Source organism: Amphiprion ocellaris, chromosome 5 (assembly GCF_022539595.1).
Source record: "Amphiprion ocellaris isolate individual 3 ecotype Okinawa chromosome 5, ASM2253959v1, whole genome shotgun sequence".
In the NCBI taxonomy this organism is placed as follows: Eukaryota; Metazoa; Chordata; class Actinopteri; family Pomacentridae; genus Amphiprion; species Amphiprion ocellaris.
In genome coordinates this window covers 32,050,124-32,060,854 of record NC_072770.1, presented here as the reverse complement: position 1 = coordinate 32,060,854, position 10,731 = coordinate 32,050,124, and the positions used below count along the sequence as shown (strand labels likewise).

At 36.0% G+C, this 10,731-nt stretch overlaps 1 protein-coding gene across 1 annotated transcript; it reads left to right on the top strand.

Annotated features, from left to right (window-relative positions):
• Positions 1-1,998: 1,998 nt before the first annotated feature.
• timm17a (translocase of inner mitochondrial membrane 17 homolog A (yeast)) lies at positions 1,999-9,061 on the top strand. The gene is made up of 6 exons (XM_023294465.3): positions 1,999-2,062; positions 3,651-3,750; positions 4,125-4,188; positions 4,671-4,799; positions 6,395-6,505; positions 8,164-9,061. The coding sequence occupies exons 1-6, from the start codon at positions 2,037-2,039 to the stop codon at positions 8,238-8,240; spliced, it is 507 nt and encodes a 168-aa protein (XP_023150233.1). The 5' UTR covers positions 1,999-2,036; the 3' UTR covers positions 8,241-9,061.
• The last annotated feature ends 1,670 nt before the right edge of the window (positions 9,062-10,731 follow it).

Here is a 10,731-nt window from a genome sequence, read left to right as displayed (position 1 = left end):
CATGAAACCAGGTTTGCTTTGTGGCAGTCTGATTCAGAAGAAATGATCTGAGAACAGACAGCACATAAGGAGCTGATATGATTTTGAACCACAATCAGGAAATAAAGCTGCATCTTTACCTGTAAAATGATATTTTACTTTTGCCAAATAAATTCACAGTTAACCACAGTACAGCAAACCAAATGCCAAACTTTGAGACTGGGTTTTGATGACAAACTAACTGCTATTTGATCAGTCTTGTTCAGTTGCTTCTTTGTTCACAAACTATTTTTGTATATATCGATTCCACAGTTTTGTACAGGGAGTCAAGTCAGAAATAACTGGTTGAAGCCTAAAGCAGACAAATATGTGCCTTTAAATAATATAGCACTCATCAACCACTCCTTCCAAAAGCAACCAACCAAATAAACAAACAAAATAGATGAATATAGAAGGAATGAATAAAATCAAATAATACAACAACAGTGGGCCTTTTTCTTACTTGGAACATTTATGCTTTTTGTCCAGGACTTTCAAAAGAATTTCATGAATATGCTACCTGTTTTTCTTCCATTTTTTTTTCTTTTTTCTTACCCCAAAGGATGTTTTACAAACTGTAAACCCATCGTACAGTCTGGCTATCTCCATCACAGATTCTGGCACAACTGATGTTGATGTTATCACCCAATCTTTGTTATTTCGCTGCTGTTGCTCCCCAGATCTGGAACAGCCTTCTGCAAAGTATCATGGAGGCCAAACCAGCGGATATCTCAAGTATGATATCAAGTCTTAAATCCTACTCGTTTTCTTCCTTTCCTCTGACTTCGAAAAGTGATTGCTTGCCTGGTAGATCTAATATAGGAAGACCAACTTTATATTTAATTGTGAAAGCATGCCTTCTTTGACACACAGGTTAATTTCCATGTTAGGGCTACAAAAAAATGATTTTTTTCAGTTTTGATTAATCAATTTGCTTTTTTTCTGGATTAACTGATTAATTGTTTGGTCTACAAAATGTAATTATTTTTGAAATTTCATCAGTGTTTCAAAAGCCCAACATGATGCTTTTAAATGTATTGTTTTCATCTATTTTTATCCATCTGCCAGCAATGCTTTCCAGCTCCTTCTGGGGACCATGGCCAGATGAGAAATGTAATACCGCCAGCGAGTTCTGGGTCTCCTCCCAGTTAGCCTTCGAATGGTTTATTTTGAACCAAGGATATTTATTTTACTGTCACAGAGGAGAAAAACACCAGGGAATATTATATTTTGAGAATCTGGAAAAAAAGTGGAAAGTCAAAATAGTCGGCCATTAAAGTACTAGCTGAAAACTAATCAATACTTGTGGGACTTTTGGTTAATGGAAATTAGCCATCACTACTTCTGTGTAAAGCAGTTTTATTAAATTAATAAATGAACATTCCTTTTAAGTTTATATGAAAGGAATAATAATGGATATTAAATGTAGCATTATAAAGTTAGTAAAAGTAATATTTAGAAAAATATCCTACTATTTATTTATTTATTATCTAATTTATTTACCAGGATTTATTTCATATCCATCTTTATTTGTTTCATTCAAATAATTTATTTGTATATTTAAAAATGGAATAAAACGACATTTTAAATATTTAACCTAAGGCGTCCGTACTGTGACAAGTAAAAGTGTCTTTCATGCCTTGAAAATGCTCTATGATACCCGTTCGGTTGTTTTAATCTCTGACCCCTGCCCACTTCTAATCTCTGACCCTTGTCCACTTCACTGACATTTGTTTGTTAATGTTTGTTAATAAACTACTGGTGGGGAGTACGGAGGCCGCGGTGTTCCAAAAATATTGTAAACTCACATCACTTACCGCAAAACAAAATAAAAAGCTGTTTCATCGTAAAGTATTGTCCTCTGAAAAGACAGGTTCTCATGATATAGCGCGCTAAAATGGATCTTTTACGTGGAGCTTCTTGAAAAACACACGAAATGCTCCTTTAAGGCGGCGCGTTGCGTTGTTACGTCAGGTGATCTTGAAGCGTTACGTCAGTGGGAACAGCGAAAGAACAAAATGGAGGAATATGCCAGAGAACCATGGTGAGTCCTAAAAATAAAACAAAATATCCATTTTTAGCAGTATTTCAATATGTCCTGTCTGTGACTCATTTTAAGTAACTTCGGTGTGAAGTGTGTGTTGGTATTTTGTTATGTTACAACACGCGGCATGATCCTAAACACCTGAAATCCGGCTAGCTGACTTAGGTTAGCAGATATGCTAACTATACGTAGGATTGCATTGGAACTGCGTGTTAGCATCAGACCCGAACGGCTAAATCACGTTGTTAGTGACCTTGTCGGCTTCCTCGCCCACATGTGGCACATTCAGTTTACTTACGCCATTGTCTGAGTTTCTACAAAGTTATAGACGATCTGTAGTGAATGCTATGCGCCCGTATGACAGTTGTATCTGGTCGGGAGAAGTTAAGTCAGTCTGCCCGTGATGTTGCTTTAGCACATTGGTAAGCTAGCTGGATTAGCAACCTGTGTGCTATCTGTTGGGACAGCCTGAGGAGTTCACAACAACAGGAGAAGGATACTTCGAAACAAGTCCAGTTTATCGGGAAACTGAAGCAGACTGTAGTAACTGTGACTATAGTGTAAATGAGGAGTTATGGTAATTTATTTTGCCCGTAGTTTCACGCGCAGGTTTACTTATTACCTGTCCAGATGTTACATAGTGTAATATCAAGCAGATGATTAAAGGGAAGTTCAGAAATCTACTCTTTTTGAACCAGGAACTTGTGAAAATCAGATAAAAATACAATTGTTCTTCTATTTATTTAGTTTTAAGCAGTTCAGTATGTGCTCCTATGCAGTAACTTCTCCCGACCAGACACATTTATAGTCAGAAACAGTGTTGTGATAATAGATTTACATTTCCAAACTGTGTGATAGTGGACTTGCCTTTTTAAGTAAATAGTAATATTAGATATCTTGAAAGTTAGGTGATGGAAATATGCAGTATCATGTTGATTTGGTCATATTGTGTTTCATGATCTTATTGTCGAAATGAAAGGGAACTGTAAAAACAAGCTTTTAATCCTGTAATTTATGTATATAATGCACATACATCTTATGCCTAACTAGGACTGAACAGTTAATCAAAAATGTTTTTGAAATCACAATATGGAAAACTGAAATATCCAAACCGCAGGATCCATTTCATAAACGTGAAAGGTGTTGAAACATACCACTGTAAATATAGCATTGTAGTGCTACAGAGATGGCCTGGCCAATAAATCATATTTTACACATGTAAAACAGCAAGTGTGTTTGGTGTTGACTGCAGAAGTGCAAAAACTATCATACCCACTAACATTGTGACTCATATTGCAATATCTGCCATAATTATTTTTGTGCATCCTTCAGCTCTTCCGCTGGACGCTGAGCATAACATAAATAGAAGACAAGACTTTGCATATATTTGCTATGTCCTGTATATATTTGTATTTGATAATATTAAGCAAGAATAAGCCAGTACATGTTCCTCTTCCATTGCCTGTGGTTTCCCAAATCATCTATATATACAAAGAATTTTCAGATATTGTTATATTGGCACATGTATCTTTATGCCATGGACAGTGTGGGATAATAACTTCTCCTAATTACTGTAATCTGCTTTCAGCCCCTGGAGGATTGTGGACGACTGTGGGGGAGCTTTCACTATGGGAGCTATTGGAGGAGGAATATTTCAGGCAGTAAAGGGTTTCAGAAATGCACCCTCAGTAAGTTCACTCGTGATTTAAGAATGTACTTTGCTGCCTGAAGACAATATTTATGACATCCTTCTACAAATCATACTAAATACAGCATGTGACGGGTTTGACACCTGTACAGAGCATGCGCTATCTGGCAGGGCAGCCGTTCAAGGGACTAAGCTAGAGGTTCAATGTCTTGCCCAAGGACAATTTGGCATATGACGTCAGGGTTTGGCTTAAACTGAGAAATAGCTTTTTAACACACATGACACTGGAAGACTTCTGTTTTTCTGGTTTAGTACACTTTTGAAACCTCCAGGATTTATTAGTGACCTCATCACAAAAGTTTCTATTGACAATGAATTTCCATTGATCTGTGTTTACATTTGTCTCTTTTGTAGGGGATGAGCCACAGAATGAGGGGTAGCTTGACTGCCATCAAAACCCGAGCCCCACAGCTTGGAGGTAAGAAAAAAATGCACAACTGCTGGGTAGATCATTGTCTCTTCACTTGTGATGGGCTGTAAATCAGCTTGGCATCATGTTGTTTACAATGTTTTATAATTCTGATGTTGATAAGTTAATTAACTTTTAGTTGATCAACTAAGCTATTCAGTCTTTTTTGCTGTTGTCTGTATGATGCATATTAGTATATTGCAACCAGTCATCATTCAGTCAAAACATGGAGAAATATACTACTTTGGAACCCTTTCTTTAAGCACAGACAGAAACTGTTTTGAAGCTTTGATACTTTTTTCTACTGTGAAAATATGGTGCGATTGGAAATCCTTTGTAATGTGAAATAAAGTCACGAATCCTAGTTGACAAATTTTAATTGAGATAACAGTCCCAGTTCAAATGCCACAGTTTGTGAGTGCCTAACAAAGTGTAAAACATGTCTTAACTGTTTGTTTACTTCTGTGAATCTTTTTTTTTTTGGGTTGCAGGTAGCTTCGCAGTATGGGGAGGCCTCTTCTCCATGATTGACTGTGGTTTAGTAAAAGTCAGAGGGAAGGAGGATCCCTGGAACTCAATAACTAGTGGGGCCATGACAGGAGCTATTCTCGCTGCAAGAAGTGAGTAAACACAGAGGAAGCTGCCAAATGACAATGAACAGAAAGCAGATGCATGCCTCATATAAATGGCAAATGTTGTTGCTATTGTACACTGTATAACTCAACTTATTGCAACTCCACCGGCATGCATCCTAAAGACTAGTCATCAGCTGAGGTTTCTGATTAGATAGGCAGAGCTCACACATGCATTGTATTAACACTTGATGATGGCTGTGTTTAGGAAAGTGCCTTTGCTGGCTCAATAACATCATCAACTTTCCATCTCAAGCATAGTGAAGCAATGGACCAGCAATTCAGTGCGACATACCCTGACGTCACCCCATTCAAAGTGAATGAGAACAAGGCCTTTAAGACTGACACGCTTCTTACTTCTAAGTCTTTGCTAGTCACATTTCGATGTTATCTGTAATTCAAGAGCGCTTTCACCTGCCTTTTGGTGCAGCTTCTTCTTGTTTTAATTTGGTGAAGATGTATTACAGTGCTTCAGCTTAAAATCAGAAGTTCTTTTGAATTATATATTCCATTTTCACATCAACCTCCTGTGTGTAAGATTTTTAACCTTCAGACTTTCGTGGGTCCTTATAATAGTTTCAAAAAGACACAGTTGCAAGGTGCAGGGTACATTTCAATATATACGTATAAATCATATAAATTCAGTTTTAGCCATGCAGTTTTAAAACATCCAATGTTACCTGTTGGACTTTGTAGAAATACATTTTATACAGCCAGAATGTGACTTTAGTAAAAGCAGCCAAGCTGGACGTGGACATGACTGGCACTGCTGACTGTAGAACATTTAAAGTTGTCACAGAAAAGCTATTTTTTTCAGATTTTCCTTCAGTGAATTAGAGGAAGTGGAGTTTGTGAGATGTGTTGTGGCTTTGCTCCATAATTCACTTTTACTCTTTCTAATCCATTTTTAATGGCCTCACAATGCCTAGCAATTACCAACATAGGTGTTTCTTCTTTTTTGTCTAATCATTCCTCATCTCAGGACTGTGTGAGCACAGAACAAGCATGATTGGTGTCTTTTTTTTATTACTCATCTGTTCATTTTATTGCAGTGACAAATGTGACAGAACGTACAGCTTTTTTGCTAATGGACTTTAGTGACTTCATGTAATTACCAGGAACTCTGACAGAGATTAAATTAGAAAGAATAAGTGTACGACATCCGATATTTGAAGACATAGTTAAAAGAAGTGGAAGGTGTTTAGCATACAGTAACATCTTGGCTTTTTTTTTTCCACAATATTTTTATTTTGTTTTTCACAGCAATGGAAACATCTTTACATTGTATATAAAATAGAATACAAACTGTTTTGCTGCTTTTAAAAAAACAACAACAAAAACACAAAAACAAACAAAAAACCTAACAGCAAACAAATAAACAAACAAACTGCTTCTCTCCTCTATAAACTTTAGTGCAAGTCCAGTTACAGTCTATTTCAAAGATAACACAACAAAATCAGCACTTAAGTGCCCTTATATTAGTACATAAGTCATTCAACATCTTGGCTTTTACTGTTGAATTTACACCTTATTTGATATGCGGATAGTAACGTACTGTGTGTAATTTCCCTGTTCCTCTGTAGATGGACCGGTTGCCATGTTTGGGTCTGCAGCCATGGGAGGTATTCTGCTGGCATTGATAGAGGGCGCTGGAATCCTGATTACTAGATTTGCCTCTTCACAGTTCCCAACTGGTGAGTAAACTGACAAAGACAAAGATTTTATATGGAAAAAGAACACAGTGTGATAAATTACTATATTTAAATCTTCCTCCTTCATATAAACTGATTAAATAATGTTCGTCGGGTTAACTCCTGTGGACAAAGAAACATTTTAGCAGAAGGCGGGTATACACGTGGTATGCCAGTTAGTGAGAGTGAAAATCATTATTTTTCACATTGGGTTCAGAACTAAGTAAACCATCCAGGCATAAATGCTTCCTTATTTGAAAGATGATGTCTGCTGTGGTAATGAAGAATACTGACTGCACAGCAGCTTCACCTCTGGTTGTCATCCACCTGACCTGTTTGTCTTTGTTGACTGTTGGGTCATTAGTCACATCACTACCTGCTAGCATGCTTTGCACTAAAATAGCATCCAGTCACCATGCACATAGTAACATGAATTATAAATACCAGATCTAATATGTTAACTGTGACAAAAGTCCTGCTTGACCAACATGTATATTCAGTTTAACCATTGAGTTTACAAGCACAAGTGGAATTAATGGCCTTTCTAATAGAAGTGTTCTATTTATGTTTAGCTATTGTGCTTTTCCTCCTATAACAACTCACAGTGTCTGCTGCATTAAAGGTCCGTTCAGCAGCAATAATGTGTCCCAGTTTGATAGCACATTTTAATTAAATCCTAGTTTATAAACTGTATTTGCTCAGGTAATAAAACACAGAAAATGTATTACATTAGAGGACTGATACAGTGTTGTGTTAAAGGAACCTATGAACACATCTCACCAAAAAAAGACCTAAATCATTTGCATCCAAAATCCGATTTTGTGAATGAATTAAAGAAAAGAAATATATTAAGACAACAGACAAAATCAATTGAAAAAAGATTGAAAAACATCAGTTGTGTTTTACAACAATAAAATAAACATGAAATAAATGTTTCGCTTGCTTAAAGCAGGTACAAAATATGTATAATAAAATATGTATAATAAAATATATATTTGCTAAAGAAATATGAAGAGAACTGTAATGTGTGCAGTAATAGTTAAGAGTGCTTGCAGTTAGTATACAAGAAATCAGTATTTTCGTATGTCCTCTCTCTCACATGGCTTTGTATTTCCATTTCCACCTGAACTACACAATGAGACAGGATATGTTTTTTCAAATTTTTACAATCAGTTGTAATTTTTATGGCACTGTGCAGCTCTTCCACTGCCTTTGTGTTTTAGATAGTGGAATGATGGTGCACTTTAACATCAGTTCATCCATTTTAAAATCAATTAGATTTTCACCTGCATACTTTTTTTCATTAATTATATCAGAATTATCTTGCTGATTGACAAAAATATCTATAACACTTCTCAGAAATGAATACAGGTAATAGTAAAATGTAAACAAAATCTGAAGTTTTGCAGAGTTTACTTTTCTGTAGCAAATTGAATATGTTTTTGACTGGTCAATCTGAATATGCCGTTTGGCATTTTAAAAAATATATTTTGTACGCTAAAATAGACTGAATATTACGCCATGAATGATTGCAGCCCTACTCTGCATACTCAAAATCTGCTTAGAAGTTAAGTTAGCATTAATGTATTTATGCTTTAGTTATTCTTTTAGACCTACGGTTGACTCATTTCATTGTTTTTTTGTTTTTTCCTTTTCTCCAGGGCCTCAGTTCGCAGAGGAACCTGCCCCTGCCTCTATGTCTGCCCCTTCCTTTGGAGACTACAGACAATATCAGTGAGATTACTCCCCACTTCTTTATCCACTAGGCCTTTTTGAATTCCTTGCTGAAGTTACAGAGAAGAAATGGAGATGCAAACAACACACACGAGTCAAAACTGCACCCGACTTTATGGACTGTCTGAGAAGTGAAGGACAAAACACATCTTCATTTTCCTACTTTCAAAAGCCATGTACAGATCTGCCTTTTGCCATTCTCAGCCTTGTCATGTGCACCAGTTTCACCTAACAGTGGTTAAATACAGACATGTGGTGAGAGATGCTTGATATGTGTGGGCTTGTGGGGACGAGGTGTACTTTCTTATTTTGCTGACATACAGTGTGTTCTGCATGTATCCCGACAGTCGAGCTCTGGTAGTGTTGAATATAGCAAAAACTCACGTCACACATGGAACGTAATGAATTATATGATGCTTATGTCTATATACAGTCAAGGCTTTCCGCTTGTATTCAGTTATGTTAGTCTTTATTTGCCTTTATTGTCAAATATTAAAGGCAGCAACCCTTAGCTGGCTTTTGTATTTGATTTTATTCAGATTCATGAAGGCAAACATCCATCAGACACAACGTCATTCCCTGATTATTAGTTTGTTTTAAAGTGATTTATTTATTTTGTATTGTAAAGAATTGTATCAGATTGTTCTATTTTATGTGACAGTGATTTTACATTCAACAAAGGTGTAGAAAAGACTGCGTAATGACAAGGGATGGCACAGGCAGTTCAAACGAATGGAGAAACTCAAGCAAGGGATTGATCCATACTGTATAAAATCTGTATGTCAGATTGTACTATGGTACAATAAAGAAGTATGTTGTAAAGTGTGTCTGTTGGAGCCTTATGAATTTATTAATACCATGAGTAATGGTCTGGATTCTGGGCCCAAAATTCATGCTGGATGAGCAACATCGACTGTCCCCACTAGAGGGAACTCCTTGCAAAAACATCCAGACCGGTCGTGCTCACTTTCCTCGCCTGAAATTTTGCAGCTGACTCCGCAGAGATGTGTTTACAGAAGACACATAAGGTAACACTTTTCTCTCACATTCCTGTATGTTTGTGTCGTGCACCTGCTATCTCTTAACTCTGTGCACTTATAGGTGAAGGACACTGGATGAAAAAGTGGCCGTAAAAGGACCGTGATGCAACTTCAGCCAGTTGATATATGTGAGGGATCAGGGACTGTTTACTCACGGCAGAGCTGTACGCTTAAGTCACTACAGTGAGACAATCCTCTAGTTTTGATGTCATAAATTCCCAGAGCAATAAATAAAGGTTAAAAAAAAAAAAACTGCACCAGCAGATGTTCACTGCCAGGTCTAGGACTGAATTATTATTGTTTTCTTTATGAATGAATCATTTGGTCTGTGGATTGTAAAAAGATTTGTGTAAGCACAGCCATCACATGCTTATTTGGTCATACAGTCTCAACGCCACCCAAAATCAGAATATTTTCAGTGAAGAAAACCGCAAATGTTCATACTGGAAAAGCAGAAGTATATTTTTGACATGGTTGCCAATGAGAAAAAAAATCACTTCCTGAATGCTAAATCGGTGTTCAGACTTGTTAGTGGTTAATCAGTTGTGTCTCTTGTCAATAAAAATCAATATAAACACATTTGAAAGAACTTTAAGAGAAGACATGAAGCTGATTTGAAAGTTTTTTTACCCAGACATGTGACTTGACTTGGACTTGTGCGATGACCATACATATTTAAATTGAAATTCGAAACAAATATGCACACGTGAGAACCTGAAACTAGCAGATGTTTTGGTTTTTTGCTTTAAATAGAGTGTTGTGGTTTAATAATCAGACTTGTTGGTGACTAACTGTATCAGCTCTAACTAGGTTCTTGCTTTGCAGTATTCAGGCTTTTGAAAAACGTGCTTGCTTCATGCGCAAACACACCAAAATCTAAATATATTCAGTATAAAGGATTGAGAAACTAGTAAATGTTCTGATTAGAGGAGGTGGGACCAATAAATGTAGAATGTAACTAATTGTTTAAGCCCATTACCATTTGAGTTGTAACTAAATAAGTGTAAAAATCAGCATGAATAAATGATTCTTAGGGGGACTTTTCCACAAATGACTTAAAACATCTGCAGTTTGTTATCCAGATGACTAGTGATCACTTACCGTAACAAAAAAAATCATTTTTTAAAATTCTTTTATAAGTTTGAAAATGTGGGGGGAAAAAATATTTTCACAGTGAAAACTTCTACATTTTCAACATTTTTGGGAATTTTTAAAAAAAATTTTTGGTGCAAAAAAAAAAGAAATGCTAAAAAAATGTTTCTTTGAGGACATTCAGAAAAAAAACAAAATCCAGCGAAATTTCGCTGGATTTTGGTTGATTTTTTTCTGAATGTGCTTACAGAGAATATTAGAACTTTTACTGGTATATATGGAATCACTTTAGATATTTTTAGGATTCTTTTGGAAGATTTTTATTCATTTTTTGAAAATTACATTTTCAAATTTTTAATTTTT